The sequence below is a fragment of the Corylus avellana genome, chromosome 1, assembly GCF_965113065.1.
Source record: "Corylus avellana chromosome 1, dhCorAvel1.hap1.2, whole genome shotgun sequence".
NCBI lineage: Eukaryota > Viridiplantae > Streptophyta > Magnoliopsida > Fagales > Betulaceae > Corylus > Corylus avellana.
In genome coordinates, this window is record NC_142490.1 from 2,705,505 (window position 1) to 2,723,149 (window position 17,645).

Genomic DNA, 17,645 nt, shown 5'->3' on the forward strand with positions numbered 1-17,645 from the left:
TTATTAGAAAAAAAAAAAAATCTCAATTTCATGCGATCTATTTCAGCAATTAGTTTTTGGATTTTTTTTTTTTTTTAAAAGTAAATTTTGGATATATTGTTAAAACCATATTCAATGTTCTTAAAAGTGAATTTCCGGGAAATTGTCTCAAATCTGCCTGAGCTTTAACAATGTGGAAGAAAAGGTCAAGAGTTTTTAAAATTTGATAATTAAAGATTTGAGCTTCAACCATATGATAGCCAGCAAGTTTTTGACACTTGAAGCGGAAGTTGCCATATTCTTAATGTGAGTAAGACCAATGATTAAAGTTACATCTTGATGTGATGTATACATGTAAATAAAAAATAAAAAATATATAAAGATGAGAGGAGTGGAGGGGTGGCTCCATCCTATGCCCTTGTGGCAGGTTTTGGTACCCTTGCTCCACCTCCCTGCACCATGGCAGAGGGTGGCGGCGAAGGTGGAGTCACTCCTCCACTCTTTTTATATTAGATTTTTTTTTTTTTTTTGGTCTTTCCTTTTTTATATATGTTATTTATGACATATGTAACATGATGACATGGTTTTTAATATAAGTGGCACAATTTTATTGATTAAGCATGAAAAATACTGGTAGTTGAGAAAGGTCGGCAGGAAAAAGCAAATTGCAAAGAAAATGATGGTTAGTTCAAGTGTTCGCTGCTTGTTTGTTGCTAACTTGCTATGAACAACTTGCCTGTGATGACAGGGTCACAAACGAGTGGTAATCAACTTTTATGTGCTTAAAGCGGGTTTGAAACAAACGATATGCTGTCAAGTTGGAGCACCATTATCATAGTTTACAGTAAATTGATAGCGTAATAACATGCTAGATTGCATATAGAGTGGAGGTGAGGGTTGGGGGTGGAGCCAGCCCCTCTACCCTTTTTATTAGTTTTTTTTATTTTTTTCAATTATTTTTATTTATGGCATATACGTGGCATGATGACATGGTTTTTTTTTAATATAAGTGGCACAATTTTATTGGTTTTATGTGAAAAGGGTGGCAATTGGCACTTCAATACTTGATAGAAAAATTGACAAAATGACCTATATATTTGTTACATTATCACAACTTAGATCCTTATTTGTCAAAATTATAAACTCATGGTCCTTATCTATCACAAGGTCAAAAATCAAGATGGGCATTGGCCAATTTCCCTAAATTTTACAAACCTAGGTTTTGTTTGGATGTCCTTCTACTTTGGTGGACGAGAGAGGGAGGGAGGGAGCATTTGTTTGTGAGTGAGACTGACTTTCCACGTTTTAACGAGTTAACGCATTGATGAGGGAAGGTTGCACTTACTTTCTACGAAATGAAGCTTTACTTTTGTGGATGCAATGGGAAATAGGATTAAAGTATTCCTAATGGATATGGCTATTTTTGCAAAGATGACTTCTCACAAAAATATTTAAAACTGGTACGACGTTGTCCCAAGATTTCAATTCCAAAGTTAGTGTTTGAATATGCTCAAAATGGAGTTTTTGCGGATCGAATTTATACCTTTCGACGACAAGGCACGTCCACAGTGTGACAGAGTAGGTTAAAGATTGCAAGACAGATTGCTCATGCAATTCATATCTCCACACCGCATTCTCCAGACCCATCATCCATAGAGATATAAAACCACAAAATATCTTCTCAGACCAGCATGATGTTCCCAAACTTACAGGTTTTTCACTTTCCATTTCAATTCCCGAGGGTGAAACTCACGTGGAAGATGAGGTGTGTGGGACTGTGGGTTTCTTATGCCCTAGCTATTAGACTAAGAAAAGAGTAATTGAGAAAAAATGATGTCTTTAGCTTCGGTATGATTCTATTTCAGCTTTTAACTGGACAAGATAATTTCGACCTATGGACATTAGCTTCCAAAAACAATGACATTTTGGGGAATTGTTTTCCTCATGGACATAAAGAGTTGATGAATTATTTGAGAAACCGTGCCTTAAATGAGATTGGGGATCTTGCAATCCTAGCAGAGGAGAAGGAGCTGGTGTGGAGCAACAATTGCAAGCTGTGCGGCAGCTTGGTCTCACATGCATAGAGGACGATCCAGAGATAAGGCCAACATTGGTGGATGTTACAAAGAACTCAGACGGATTGAGAGGTTCATCGCATAATTGTTTTCTCACTTGGCCCATCTAAATTCCGCTTCCCATCATGAGTCAATTTATATTATATTTTTGTTTTATGCTTAATTTTGAACCTCGTTTGAAATCTAAGTTTGTATGTACTTGACATCATCATTCTGCCTAAGTTTGACTTGATTTTATCAGAGATTGTTTGTTGATTCCGTTCTTGTAATTTTCAATTGTCTCTATCTTTTCTAAAGAAGAAAAACAAAAGTTAATTATGCAGTTGAATTTGATATCATTTTAGTTTTTAGAACTTGTATTGAGCTTATATATTATCTTGTGATCTCATATGTGTTGTTTATGTTTTCAAGCCTATTTGTTGTCATTCCCAAGAGGTAGCTTAATCGGTTAGGACTATGAGCAATCGCAGACCCTAAACGTGCGTTTGTGTTCAAAAACGAGCTTTCAAGAAAAAAAATGGTTGTTTGGGTTTCTTTTAAGAACGCGCTTTCTCTCCTCCGAGAAGCCGAAAACTACTTTTAGTCCAAAGCTCAAATTTGAGGCTTTCAACAATCGCACTTCCAACTCTCAATGCGCGCCGCAGTTTTGGTTTAATGAAAATCACACTTTGCCAAAAATATCCAAAACGATTTCACCTAAATACAAAAATACCGATATATATATATGCTTCCTTCTTTCCATGCTTTAGGTCGTCTTCTGTGAATTTGAGTGCTGCAACCTGAAACCCTTCAGCGAATTTGAGAACTGAATTTTGAGGTGAGTCCGGTTTCTCTTTTTGGGTCTCGGCTGCCATTAACATACGAACAAGCTTCAAGATGGGTTTTGGGGGTTCAGAGAGAGAAATATAGACGAGGGTTTGGAGTTCACGACTACAAAAATTATGACTGAGAGAGAGAGAATAGGGTTCTTAGACAGATTAGATGAAGAACATCACAACTGAGAGAGAGAGAATTGACCCTCAATTTGGCTATGAAAAAAAATTGAGAAGAGAAGTTATGCTTTTTTTCAAGGAAAACCTTGGAATTGAATGGGACAAGCCATGGCATGTGGCAGCACTGCAGGGGAAACCTTGGTTTCACCCACGCGTGCTGCGGGGAAACCAAGGGGTTTCTCTTGCCCATGCCCCCCCCCCCCCCCCCCATGGTATGTGCAGGCCTGCCCCCTGCACAGCTGCACATGCCATTTTTTTTTGTTTTAAGAATTCTTTTTTCTTTAATTCAATCTTTTTTACTTCTTTTAATTAATTTATTTATTTTTTTATGTTTATTTTATGTAAATGTGTTTATTATTTTCAATAATTTATGTCTTTTATGGTTATTTTTGCAATTAAAAGCACTTAGTTTAGTTACCAAACATCAACAACTTTAAAAAAGCACTGCAAACATGTAACAACTTGTCAGTATAAGCACTTTTGACAAAAGTTCTACATCCAAAAGCTTTATATTCAAAAGTTCTATTTCCCACCGCAATACCAAACAAGCTGCATGTCTAATGAAGCGAAAGTTACTAGTTTGAATCTCTTCCCCCTTCTTCTTGTGCGGACATGTTAAAAAAAAAAAAAAAAAAAAAAAATTCTATTTGTTGTCTTTGTTATAAACTTAATTTCATTTTGTATAGAATATGATGATATTTAATGGCAATGGAGTAATTATTTGAAAGAAAGAAAACAAGAGGAAGAAACGAAGAGTAGCTAGCGGGGGCCTTGCAGATGGCAAGGTACCCATTAAACTGCATGCTTCACCATGGTCAGGGACGGAGCTAGGAAATTTTATGGGAGGGGGCCAGCCAAAATTTTTTTTTCGGTTCTTTAGAATTTTTTTTATCAAAAAAAATTATTTTGGTTGTTTTTTATGAACTCAAGACTACCGTAAGGACAAAAAAAAGTAGACATTTGAAAGTAAGGGCCAAAAATAAAAAAACTTAGTGGGTATGGGCCAACAAAATTAAAAATAGGGCCAATTTTTTTTTTTTTTGAGGGGGCCAAATAACTAAAATTAAAACTTTAACTTTACTTTTTTAAAAAAAAATTTAATTTTTTTTTTTTACTTCTAATATTTTTTTTTTCCTTATTTTGGGGGGGGACCATGGCCCATCCGCACCTTCTCCTATAAAGAGCTTCGCTTGGCAACCAACAACTTTGATCCTCGCCTTCTTCTACGTGAAGGCTTGGATTATCGAATGTTCAAGGGTTCTTTTGAAGGCCGAATACTTTCCATTAAGATATATTCAAAAAAGGACTTCGCACTAATGGATTTAGGTATTTCTGCAAAGTCGAGCGCTCACAACAATATTCTGCATCTCGCAGGATGCTGTCTCGAAACTTCAATTCCAGCTTTTGTGTTTGAATATGCTCAAAATGGAGTCCTTGCTGATCGAATTTTTATCTCTCGAGGACAAGGCACATCTATGGTGTTGCAAAGTAGGTTAAAGATTGCAAGACAGATTGCTCATACAATTTCATATCTCCACACCGCATTCTCTAGACCCATCATCCATAGAGATATAAACCCACAAAACATCTTGTTAGACCAGCATGATGTTCCCAAACTTACAGATTTTTTACTTTCCATTTCAATTCCTGAGGGTGAAACATACGTGGAAGCTGAGTTGGCGGGGACTAAAAGTTACATATGCCCTAGCTGTTTCAGGACAAGGAGGATAACAGAGAAAATTGATGTCTTTAGCTACGGTACGGTTCTATTAGAGATTTTAACTGGACAGCGTGTAGTTGATCTAAATCGAGTAGATGAAGATGTATATTTACCAGATCAAGTAAGAAACCGTGCTATAAATGAGTTCGTAGATCCTGCAATCCTAGCAGAGGATGGAGGAGCTGGTTTAGAGCCGCAATTGCAAGCTGCCTTTCGGCTTGCTCTCACATGCATAGAGGACGATCCAGAGATAAGGCCGACAATGGTGGATGTTACAAAAGAACTTAGGCGGATTGAGAGGTCCATCATATGATTATTTTCTCAATTGGCCCATCTAATTTCTTCTTCCCATCAGGGGTCAATTTATAAGATATTTTGTAGTTGATTTTATTGTTGATTTTGAGCCTCGTTTCCCTTGAAATCTGAGTATGTCTTCCATTGATATCTTCAATCAGTTCAATCAGCCTGAGTTTTACTTGAATCAATAAGAGTGACGGTTAGTTTATTCTGTTTTGTAATTTTCGATTGTTTCTTTCTTTGTAAAATATGAAAAACAAAATTTAATTATGCAGTTGAATTTGATATCATTTTAGTTAATTTAGAACTTGTATTGAACTTATTATCTTGTGATCTCATTATTTATATGCGATGTTTATGTTTTGAAGCCTATTCGTTGCCTTTCTTATAAACTTTATATCGGGTAGAATATGATAATATATAAAGGCATACAATAGGATATAAGATAACTGAGAAAGTGCATTTAAGGAAAACCAGGTCCTGATGGTCTTTTTGTGAAGGTGAGCATGGATGGTGCTCTCTACCTGAGAACAGAGTCTACATATCAAAAACTATCCACTGCTCTTGGAAGATGCCCATTTGTTTACCCATAGTGAGACACTATTTTGGCTTCATCTTAATGATGGATTTATGTTACTACATACATTAATTTCTCTCTCACTTTCTTGAGAAGAATCTCCATTATGTACTATTTTGGAAAGCATTTTTTCTTTTTCTTGAAATAATAATAAGAATTAATTGATGTGATATAAAGATAAAATGTGTTTTGAATTTTTTTGTCATAAAAAAATGAAGAAAGTTGTTTGTTAGTGTGTAGAAAATAATTTGTTTTTTGTTGGAAAAAAAAAAGAAAAAAAAAAAGGAAAAAAAGAAGAAGAGAGAAATGCTTACATAGCTTAAGTAAGACTGGCAATTTTTAATACGACCCGAATACTTAATACAAATTAACAAGTTATATAGTTGAAATGTTAGACCTACATGATTGCTTCACTGGATCGGATATCACAAATCGTTGAGGCATGTTGATGTAGGGTGGAAATTAAACCCTATGAACTTTAATGTTGAGGATGTGAATTCGAGGGCGAATTCTCTCTGGGTAGGATGATGTAGACCGGAAAGCTAAGAATTTCATAAAAAAAAACGATGATTCGTACCTGACAAGTCATACTAAAAAGGTTATATCTAGAGTTTTAAACCTTGGATTGGAGTAAGTTTTGCGGCGTTAGAAAGCTATCTCAAAGATCTACAAAGTCATGTTTCACGAGAGTTTGCTAAGTCCAATGTTTACTAGGTTAAAAGGGCCTCCGTTCGCAGGCCGTTTGCAAGCCGTCTGAACGGCCCTATGTTATTTTCAGTTTTTCATTGTTTTACATACTTTACTTTCAGTGATTTGGCTAACCGTCCGAACAGAAGTATGTCCCATCCAGACGGCCATCGTAAATTTGTTAAAATCGACTTTATTTCGTATTATTATTAGGTTTAGGGTTTGGAGGCCTATAAATACATGCTTATAGCCTCTAGAAACGTAAATTTGGTTTATATATGAGTTTTGTTCGATAAAAAGTCTTAGAGTTGAGTTTCTTCACGATTTTTTTACAAACTTTAGATAGACTCTATCATTTTGAAAATAATTCAAAGATCTTTGATAGATTCAAAATCTAAAATTATTTATCCATTCTTTTTTTATTGTTATTCTTTACAGCTCACCAAGTCACACTACATCAGGTCAAATACTTTTCTTCACAAATTGCCTACAATGAGCTGGAAAGAAGGATCATCACAAATCGTTGTACTTGTACATTTGTATTTGCTCTCTCCCACTCTCTTGACCCGCCTTGTCTTTGGGCCCGGCCTTGATCGTCATTTCCAAGGCTAGGTTGGGCCAGGCTCGCGCATAATCTTAGTAGTTGGTCTAAATACTTTAATTGTAGTTTCTCTATTTTTTAGGGAAACGTTCAAGGTTCAGCCAGGCCACCGTGGGTGCAGGATATTATGGGCATAGAAGATTTTTATACCATTTTTTACCTTTTTTTAAAAAAAAAAAAAAAAAAAAAAGCCATGCATTATCAACTTTTAGGTCCCACCTTTTGGCTTCCAGATGGGAATTGAGAAAGTTCTTTACGCGTAGATTGTTGACCAATCAATGGCCGTTGACCTCCAAAAAGTCTAATAAAAAGGCTAACAATCAGCAATGATGAGGATTGAGGAACGCTCCGCTTACTTTCGACGAATTTGGTGGACGTAAAGGTTGGGCACATTCAATCTGTGGGGGGAGAGGGAGATTTAGATCAAAATGAGAGGATTTTGCTAAGAATGGCCGAAAAAAGAGAGAGAGAAAGAGCGTTTCTAGAGAATGGAGGCAGAGTACTGGAGGTGCTGGTTGCGGCCTGCAATGGCAAGCCTATTCCCATCCGCACCTTCTCCTATAAAGAGCTTAGCCGAGCAACCAATAGCTTTGATCCTCGCCTTGTTGTAAACAATGAAAAGTTGTATAATTGGTACAAGGGTTCCTTTGATGACCGAACCATTTTCATCAAGGAATATAAAGAGGCCTTCGCAGTGCCGGACATGGCCTTCGCCGACATAGCTGTTTCTGCAAAGGCGAGCGCCCACAAGAATGTTATAAAGCTGGTTGGGTGCTGTCTCGAGACTCAAATTCCCACTTTGGTGTATGAATCCGCCGAGAATGGAACCCTCAGCAGTCGAATTTTTGTCTCTGATTCCCCAGGAGCTCAACAACAACCTCAGCCTATGGCGTGGCAAAGCAGGTTAAAGATTGCAAGGCAGATTGCTCATGCAATTGCGTATCTCCACACTGCATTCTCCAGACCCATTATCCATAGGCATGTAAAACCGCGAAACATCTTCTTAGACCAACACGATGTTCCCAAATTGTGTGATTTTTCACTTTCTGTGACAGTCCCCGAGGGTGAAACTGATGTAAAAGTTGAGCTACTGGAGTACACTATTGGATACGTTTGCCCAGTCTATTTCGCTACAAGCAGGGTAACAGAGAAAACTGATGTTTATAGCTTTGGAAGAGTTTTATTAGATCTTTTAACTGGAAAATATTCCTGGCACCTACATAAAGTTGATGATGAAGATACGAACTTAATAAATTTCTTGAGAAACCATGATGTGAATAATATTGTCGATCCTGCAATCTTAGCAGAGGAAGGAGGAGCCAACGTGAAGCAACAATTGCAAGCCGTACTACAGCTTGCCATCATAAGCTTAGATCAAGATCCGGTGAAAAGGCCAACTATGGTTCATGTTACAAAAGAACTCAGGCGGATCGAGAGGTTCGTCGTGTGATTATTTTCTCACGCATGTGGTCCTTCTTCCAAGTTCCTCTGTAATCCATCAATTATCCGTTATGGGTCAATTTTATGTATTTTTGTTGTTGATTATAAGCTTGCTTGAAATCTGAGTTGAGCTTCTTTGTATCCTCATTCTTAGTTCAATCAATCAATAGCTGTGGGTTGATTCTGTTTTGTAAGTTTCATGTCTCTGTCTTTTTTTTTTTTTTTTAATAAATATCCTGAAGTTTGGAGCTCTTATTTTGTTGGTTTTCTCTCTATTAATTTAGGCCCCCTCTTTTTGTTTTTACTTGGTTATTGAAGATCTCTTGAGTTGCTTTTCTTTTTGAGTCTCATTAACTTTTTTTTTTCTTTTCCATAGTCTGTTTGGCTGATGAAAATGTTAACAGGATTCTATACTACTCTCTAAATTTTCAACAATACTCAGGTCATACGGATAAGTACTCAGGAATGCTGGGTGTATTTGGCAAATCACTCTTATTTTTAGGTTTTTTTTTTTTTTTTGAAATAATAATAAGAATTAATTGGTGTGATATAAAGGTGAAAATAATTTTAAATTTTTTGTAAAAGATAAGTGAATAAATGAGAAAAATTGATGGCAGGACGTATTTGTCAAATCAAAATTTGGTGAATGGATGCTTTCTAAATTTACTCTCACTAGAGCTGCTAGTGGAGGATTTGCTCGTCCAACAATAAACATATTTTGCCCTTTTAATTAGGGATTTGAAACCTGATAAGCAGAGTGGTAACCTTAGGATTGTTGCCATTATATCACAATAGAAATGGTTCTAAATATAGAAACCTAAGCATCTATTTGAGTCGGTTGGTCCAACAATATCTTAAGTTCATTGCCCTTACATCATATACCATGTATGTGCAAAGTTAAATTGAGCTAGAAATGAAGCTTGGGGTTAATTTGGAGGCGTAGTACGTTGAAAGAATCATTACTTAAGATGAATTTTACATTGTTGGGACTGCTTCAGCTTGGTAGTCGTACTAGTGTTTGTTCAATGGCTGTCAGGGCTATGGAGAAATCCATGAATTGGAACTAACTATTCTCTGAAACTCTTGATTGCTTTGTGGCTGCCGAGTTCAATTAAAGACCTCTAGTTGTTTAAGGTATTTTGTATTTGATGAATCTGTGTTTGATTAAAGGCCACTTGGATACTATGCTTCTGCTGTTTTTGTTGACTGCTATAATGATTTGTAACGATGGATTTATGTTACTACTTACACTCTCTTGAAAAGGGTCTCCTGTATATACAATTTGTGCTGTTGGTGAAAACTTAATTCCCTACTTTCTCTACTATGCCGTGCTCATAGCTCAAGGAAAGCTCAATCTATAGTGCTCTAAGGAAAACTGTTGTTGTTCAAATTATTTTTGTGATTTAATTTTGTGTGGCACTAAATGGCCATGATTCAGATGTCATAGTTTTTCCAAATTTCAACGTAAAGCTGTCTAAATACTAGAATGGAAGTGGTCGTTGAGAAAGTTGCGTTTAATATCTTTGTCAATACGCGTAGGTTGGGTTAAAAAAAAAGGCCATTACGAGTAGATTGTCCGGGACCCTCTCAAAAGTCCAATAATGGCTAGCAAACAGCATTGACGAAGAAGGCTCCGCTTGCTTTTCACGAAATCAAGCTTTAGTTTTGTGGGCGGCAGGGGAAATATTGGGATTAAAGTTAGGCCACTTTCAAGCCCTGCAGAGCGGAGAGACAAAGAGAGAAAGGGCAGCATGCTACTGAAGAAGCTGGTTGCTGCTCGGAAAAAGAGAGAGGAAGAAAGAGCGAGAAAGAGAGCATTTCTAGAGAATGGAGGGCTTGTATTGGAGACTCTGGTTGCCTCTTGTAATGGCAGGCCTATTCCCATCCGTACCTTCTCCTATAAAGAGCTTCTCTTGGCAACCAACAACTTTGATCCTCGCCTTATTCTACATAATGACGGGTATCGTCAAATGTACAAGGGTTCTTTTGAAGGCCGAATACTTTCCATTAAGATTCATGATAAAGAGTGGTCCATTGAGAGGTTCGCAATGGACCATGCATTAAAGGATTTAGGTATTTCTGCAAAGGCAAGCGCTCACAACAATATTCTGCATCTCGCAGGATGCTGTCTCGAAACTTCAATTCCGGCTTTAGTGTTTGAATATACTCAAAATGGAGTCCTTGCCGATCAAATACTTATCTCTCGACGACAAGGTACGCCCATGGTGTTACAGAGTAGGTTAAAGATTGCAAGACAGATTGCTCATGCAATTTCATATCTTCACACCGCATTCTCTAGACCCATCATCCACAGAAATATAAAACCACAACATATCTTCTTAGATCAGCATGGTGTTCCCAAACTTACAGATTTTTCCCATTGCATTTCCATTCCCGAGGGCGAAACTTTTGTGGAAGATGTCGTGATAGGGACTTTGCATTTGTTATGCCCTTACTATCGTTTGACAAATAGGATAACAGAGAAAACTGATGTCTTTAGCTTCGGTATGGTTCTATTAGAGATTTTAACTGGACAGAGTTCATTTGATCCAAATCGAGTAGATGGAGATCAATATTTACCAAATCGAGTAAGAAATCGTGCTATAAATGAGATTGTAGATCCTGCAATCTTAGCAGAGGATGGAGGAGCTGGTTTAGAGCCACAATTGCAAGCTGTCCTACGGCTTGCTCTCACATGCATAGAGGTCGATCCAGAGATAAGGCCGACGATGGTGGATGTTACAAAAGAACTTAGGCGGATTGAGAGGTCTATCGGATGATTATTTTCTCAATTGGCCCATCTAATTTCTTCTTTCTATCAGGGGTCAATTTATAAGATATTTTGTAGTTGATTTTATTCTTGATTTTGAGCCTCGTTTCCCTTGAAATCTGAGTATGTCTTCCATTGATATCTTCAATCAGTTCAATCAGCCTGAGTTTTACTTGAATCAATAAGAGTGACGGTTAGTTTATTCTGTTTTGTAATTTTCGATTGTTTCTTTCTTTGTAAAATATGAAAAACAAAATTTAATTATGCAGTTGAATTTGATATCCTTTTAGTTAATTTAGAACTTGTATTGAACTTATTATCTTGTGATCTCATTATGTATATGCGATGTTTATGTTTTGAAGCCTATTCGTTGCCTTTCTTATAAACTTTATATCGGGTAGAATATGATACTATATAAAGGCATACAATAGGATATAAGATAACTGAGAAAGTGCATTTAAGGAAAACCAGGTCCTGAATCCGGATGGTCTTTTTGTGAAGGTGAGCATGGATGGTGCTCTCTACCTGAGAACAGAGTCTACATATCAAAAACTATCCACTACTCTTGGAAGATGCGCATCTGTTTACCCATAGTGAGATACTATTTTAGCTTCATCTTAATGATGGATTTATGTTACTACAGACATTAATTCCTCTCTCACTTTCTTGAGACGAATCTCCATTATGTACTATTTTGGAAAGCATTTTTTCTTTTTCTTGAAATGATAATAAGAATTAATTGATGTGATATAAAGATAAAATGTTTTTTGAATTTTTTTTCATAAAAAAAATGAAGAAAGTTGTTTGTTAGTGTGTAGAAAATAATTTGATTTTGTTTGGAAAAAAAAAAAGGAAAAAAAGAAGAAGAGAGAAATGCTTACATAGCTTAAGTAAGGCTGACAACTTTTAATACGACCCGAAAACTTAATACAAATTAACAAGTTATATAGTTGAAAAGTCAGACCCACATGTATGCTTCACAGGATCGGATATCACAAATCGTTGACGACGTTGAGGCATGTTGATGTAGGGTGGAAATTAACCCCTACGAACTTTAATGTTAAGGATGTGAATTCGAGGGCGAATTCTCTCTGGGGAGGATGAGGTAGACCGGAAAGCTAAAAATTCCATAAAGAAGAGTGATGATTCGTACCTGACGAGTCCTACTAAAAAGGCCATATCTAAAGTTCCAGACCTTGGATTGGAGCAAGCTTTGAGGTGTTGGAAAACTAACTCAAAGATCTACAAAGTCATATTTCACAAGAGTTTGCTAAGTCCAATGTTTACTAGGTCAAAAGGGCCACAAAGTCATGTTTCACAAGAGTTTGCTAAGTCCAATGTTTACTAGGTCAAAAGGGCCTCCGTTTGCAGGCTGTTTGCAAGCCATCCGAACAGACCCCTTCCGGAAGTCGCCATAGTAAAACCCGAAATGTCTGTTCGCAGCCCGTTTGCAAGCCGTCCGAACGGCCCTATGTTATTTTCAATTTTTCATTGTTTTACATACTTTACTTTCAATGATTTGGCTGACCATTCGAACGAGAGTATGTCCCGTCCGGGCGGCCATCATAGATTTGTTAAAATTGACTTTATTTCGTATTATTAATAGGTTCAGGGTTTGAAGACCTATAAATATATGCTTATAGCCTCCAGAAACGCAGACTTGATTTATATATGAGTTTTGTTTGATAATAAGTCTCAGAGTTGAGTTTCTTCACAATTTTCCTTAAGGGTGTCAATGCGGGTGGTTAAAAACAGTCCGCTAACCGCTAACCACTATAACCGTTAACCGCTTAACTGTATTAACCGCTAACCGCTATAACCGCTTAGCGGTTAGCGGTTATTGGGTTTACTAACCGTAACCGCTAACCGCCTTTTAATATAATATATTTTTATAATTATAATTATAAAAATATTTATACATATAGCATAATCACTTGATCATTAAATCACAATTTAAAAAAAAAACAATTAAATCGCAATTTAAGTATTAATATATTATCACTATAATTTATATGATTATATCATATAATCACTTGATAATTAAATCACAATTTTTTAAAAAAATAATTAAATCGCAATTTAAGTATTAATATATTATCACTATAATTTATATGATTATATCATATAATCACTTGATAATTAAATCACAATTTTTTTAAAAAATAATTAAATCACAGTTTGAGTATTAATATATTATCACTATAATTTATATGATTATATCACATGATCAATTAATCATTAAATGATTTGATTATATAATAACAAATTATACATATATAATATGACATAACTCATAAGTATATCAATTCATACTAATATAACAATTAAATATTTAGAGACTTATTTCCAATGTATGTTATAAATTTATAAGTCTATATATGTTATAAGGATTTATATAAGTCTACATATGCATATGAATAATATAAATGTATAATATCAATACTTAATCATATGATTCAATGACAATTTAAATACTTTATTCAAGACTTCAAGTGAATCATATTATTAATGTACAATGATGATATGATTCGTATAATATCAAATTAAGTAATTGACATTGGATTAAACAATGACCAATGTGTTACTTATAAACACAATTTAAGTATTAATGTATTATCATTATATGTTGTAATAGTTGCCTGAATTCTGAAATTTTTTTTATATGTTGTGTTGATTTTTTTTTTTTTTTTTTTTATGTTGTTTTAAAAAAAAAAAAAAAAAAAAAAAAAAGTTAACCGGTTATGATTTAATATTTAAGAAATTTTTTTTAAAGTACAAGAAAATGTAAATTTTAGGTCAAATATTTTTGATTTTTAAATACAGGCTCTTTTTATAGCAATTGGCCCCAAGAAGACACTAAAAATAAAAATTAAAAAAAAAATAAAAAAATAAAAAATAAAAAAGAAAGAAAAAAAAAGAAGAGAGGGTAAAAAAAAGCCCAAAACAAGAAGCCCAAAAAGCCCTAAAAAGCTAACAAAAAGCCCAATTTTGAAAAAGCAGTTAGCGGGCGGTTATTTATTTCACTAACCGCTAACCGGCGGTTAACCGCTAAGTGGTTAGCGGTTAGTGAAATCTACTAACCGCCTTGACACCCCTAAATTTTTCCTTCAAACCTTAGGTAGACTCTATCGTTTTGAGAAGAATTCTTAAATCTTTGATAGACTTAAAATTTAAAATTATTTATCTATTCTTTTCGTATTATTATTCGTTACAGCCCACCAAATAACGCTGCATTAGGTCAAATACTTTTCTTCACAAATTGCCTACAATAAGCTGGAAAGAAGGATCATTACAAATCGTTGTACTTCTTAAATCTTTGATAGACTTCAAATTTAAAATTATTTATCTATTCTTTTCTTATTATTATTCGTTACAGCCCACCAAGTAACGCTGCATCAGGTCAAATACTTTTCTTCACAAATTGCTTACAATAAGCTGGAAAGAAGGATCATCACAAATCGTTGTACTTGTACATTTGTATTTGCTCTCTCCCACTCTCTTGACCCGCCTGGTCATTGGGCCCGGCCTTGATCGTCATTTCCAAGGCTAAGTTGGGCCAGGCTCGTGCATAATCTTAGTAGTTGGTCTAAATAGTTAATTGTAGTTCCTCTATTTTTTAGGGAAACGTTCAAGGTTCAACCAGGCCACCGTGAGTGCAGGATATTATGGGCATAGAAGATTTTTATATCATTTTTTAGCATTAAAAAAAAAAAAAGCCATGCATCTTCAACTTTTAGGTCCCACCTTCTAGGCTTTTAGCTTCCAGATGGAAATTGAGCAAGTTCCTTACGCGTAGCTTGTTGCCCAATCAATGGCCGTTGACCTCCAAAAAGTCGAATAAAAAGGCTAACAATCAGCAATGATGAGGATTGAGGAACGCTCTGCTTACTTTCGACGAATTTGGTGGACGTAAAGGTTGGGCACATTCAATCAGTGGGGGAAGAGGGAGAAGGAGATCAAAATGAGAGGATTTTGCTAAGAATGACCAAAAAGAGAGAGAGAGAAAGAGCTTTTCTAGAGAATGGAGGCAAAGTACTGGAGGTGCTGGTTGCGGCCTGCAATGGCAAGCCTATTCCCATCCGCACCTTCTCCTATCAAGAGCTTAGCCGAGCAACCAATAGCTTTGATCCTCGCCTTGTTGTAAACAATGAAAAGTTGTATAATTGGTACAAGGGTTCCTTTGATGACCGAACCATTTTCATCAAGGAATATAAAGAGGCCTTCGCAGTCCCGGACATGGCCTTCGCCGACATAGCTGTTTCTGCAAAGGCGAGCGCCCACAAGAATGTTATAAAGCTGGTTGGGTGCTGTCTCGAGACTCAAATTCCCACTTTGGTGTATGAATCTGCCGAGAATGGAACCCTCAGCAGTCGAATTTTTGTCTCTGATTCCCCCGGAGCTCAACAACAACCTCAGCCTATGGCGTGGCAAAGCAGGTTAAAGATTGCAAGGCAGATTGCTTATGCAATTGCGTATCTCCACACTGCATTCTCCAGACCCATTATCCATAGGCATGTAAAACCGCGAAATATCTTCTTAGACCAACACGATGTTCCCAAATTGTGTGATTTTTCACTGTCTGTGACAGTCCCCGAGGGTGAAACTGATGTAAAAGTTGAGCTACTGGAGTACACTATTGGATACGTTTGCCCAGTCTATTTCGCTACGAGCAGGGTAACAGAGAAAACTGATGTCTATAGCTTTGGAAGAGTTTTATTAGATCTTTTAACTGGACAATATTCTTGGCACCTACATAAAGTTGATGATGAAGATATGAACTTAATAAATTTCTTGAGAAACCATGATGTGAATAATATTGTCGATCCTGCAATCTTAGCAGAGGAAGGAGGAGCCAACGTGAAGCAACAATTGCAAGCCGTACTACAGCTTGCCATCATAAGCTTAGATCAAGATCCGGTAAAAAGGCCAACTATGGTTCATGTTACAAAAGAACTCAGGCGGATCGAGAGGTTCGTCGTGTGATTATTTTCTCACGCATGTGGCCGGTCCTTCTTCCAAGTTCCTCTGTAATCCATCAATTATCCGTTATGGGTCAATTTTATGTATTTTTGTTGTTGATTATAAGCTTGCTTGAAATCTGAGTTGAGCTTCTTTGTATCCTCATTCTTAGTTCAATCAATCAATAGCTGTGGGTTGATTCTGTTTTGTAAGTTTCATGTCTCTGTCTTTTCTTTTCTTTTTTTAATAAATATCCTGAAGTTTGGAGCTCTTATTTTGTTGGTTTTACTTCGAATTTCTCTCTATTAATTTAGGCCCCCTCTTTTTGTTTTTTCTTGGTTATTGAAGATCTCTTGAGTTGCTTTTCTTTTTGAGTCTCATTAACTTTTTTTTTTCTTTTCCATAGTCTGTTTGGCTGATGAAAATGTTAACAGGATTCTATACTACTCTCTAAATTTTCACCAATTACGCAGGAATACTGGGTGTATTTGGCAAATCACTCTTATTTTTGGGTTTTTTTTTTTTTTTTTTGAAATAATAATAAGAATTAATTGGTGTGATATAAAGGTGAAAATAATTTTAAATTTTTTGTAAAAGATAAGTGAATAAATGAGAAAAATTGATGGCAAGACGTGTTTGTCAAATCAAAATTTGGTGAATGGATGCTTTCTAAATTTACTCTCACTAGAGCTGCTAGTGGAGGATTTGCTCGTCCAACAATAAACATATTTTGCCCTTTTAATTAGGGATTTGAAACCTGATAAGCAGAGTGGTAACCTTAGGATTGTTGCCATTATATCACAATAGAAATGGTTCTAAATTAATATAGAAACCTAAGCATCTATTTGAGTCGGTTGGTCCAACAATATCTTAAGTTCATTGCCCTTATATTACATCATATACCATATATGTGCAAAGTTAAATTGAGCTAGAAATGAAGCTTGGGGTTAATTTGGAGGCGTAATACGTTGAAAGAATCATTACTTAAGATGAATTTTACATTGTTGGGACTGCTTCAGCTTGGTAGTCGTACTAGTGTTTGTTCAATGGCTCTCAGGGCTATGGAGAAATCCATGAATTGGAACTAACTATTCTCTGAAACTCTTGATTGCTTTGTGGCTGCCGAGTTCAATTAAAGACCTCTAGTTGTTTAAGGTATTTTGTATTTGATGAATCTGTGTTTGATTAAAGGCCACTTGGATACTATGCTTCTGCTGTTTTTGTTGACTGCTATAATGATTTGTAACGATGGATTTATGTTACTACTTACACTCTTGAAAAGGGTCTCCTGTATATACAATTTGTGCTGTTGGTGAAAACTTAATTCCCTACTTTCTCTACTATGCCGTGCTCATAGCTCAAGGAAAGCTCAATCTATAGTGCTCTAAGGAAAACTGTTGTTGTTCAAATTATTTTTGTGATTTAATTTTGTGTGGCACTAAATGGCCATGATTCAGATGTCATAGTTTTTCCAAATTTCAACGTAAAGCTGTCTAAATACTAGAATGGAAGTGGTCGTTGAGAAAGTTGCGTTTAATATCTTTGTCA

The 17,645-nt window shown here is 35.9% G+C and overlaps 3 protein-coding genes and 1 pseudogene across 3 annotated transcripts; all 4 read left to right on the top strand.

Annotated features, from left to right (window-relative positions):
- Positions 1-4,203: 4,203 nt before the first annotated feature.
- On the top strand, positions 4,204-5,079 carry LOC132171707 (serine/threonine-protein kinase ZRK1; the record flags this gene model as incomplete). Its single annotated transcript, XM_059583094.2, has 1 exon — positions 4,204-5,079. A coding segment is annotated over one exon (876 nt), but the record flags the coding sequence as incomplete, so codon positions are not given.
- Positions 5,080-7,205: 2,126 nt separating this feature from the next.
- Positions 7,206-8,557, top strand: LOC132171698 (non-functional pseudokinase ZRK2). The gene has a single exon (XM_059583085.2). The coding sequence runs from the start codon at positions 7,377-7,379 to the stop codon at positions 8,376-8,378; it is 1,002 nt and encodes a 333-aa protein (XP_059439068.1). The 5' UTR covers positions 7,206-7,376; the 3' UTR covers positions 8,379-8,557.
- A 1,541-nt stretch (positions 8,558-10,098) lies between these two features.
- On the top strand, positions 10,099-11,417 carry LOC132172856 (non-functional pseudokinase ZRK2 pseudogene; annotated as a pseudogene).
- A 3,699-nt stretch (positions 11,418-15,116) lies between these two features.
- Positions 15,117-16,304, top strand: LOC148587855 (non-functional pseudokinase ZRK2-like). Its single transcript, XM_088512309.1, has 2 exons — positions 15,117-15,865; positions 15,941-16,304. The coding sequence occupies exons 1-2, from the start codon at positions 15,120-15,122 to the stop codon at positions 16,119-16,121; spliced, it is 927 nt and encodes a 308-aa protein (XP_088368435.1). The 5' UTR covers positions 15,117-15,119; the 3' UTR covers positions 16,122-16,304.
- The last annotated feature ends 1,341 nt before the right edge of the window (positions 16,305-17,645 follow it).

Coding starts and splice junctions, on each gene's coding strand:
- LOC132171698 (XM_059583085.2), top strand. CDS start 7,377: ATGGCCGAAAAAAGAGAGAGAGAAAGAGCGTTTCTAGAGAATGGAGGC.
- LOC148587855 (XM_088512309.1), top strand. CDS start 15,120: ATGACCAAAAAGAGAGAGAGAGAAAGAGCTTTTCTAGAGAATGGAGGC. Junction 15,866..15,940: donor AGAGTTTTATTAGATCTTTT/AACTGGACAATA, acceptor CTTGAGAAACCA/TGATGTGAATAATATTGTCG.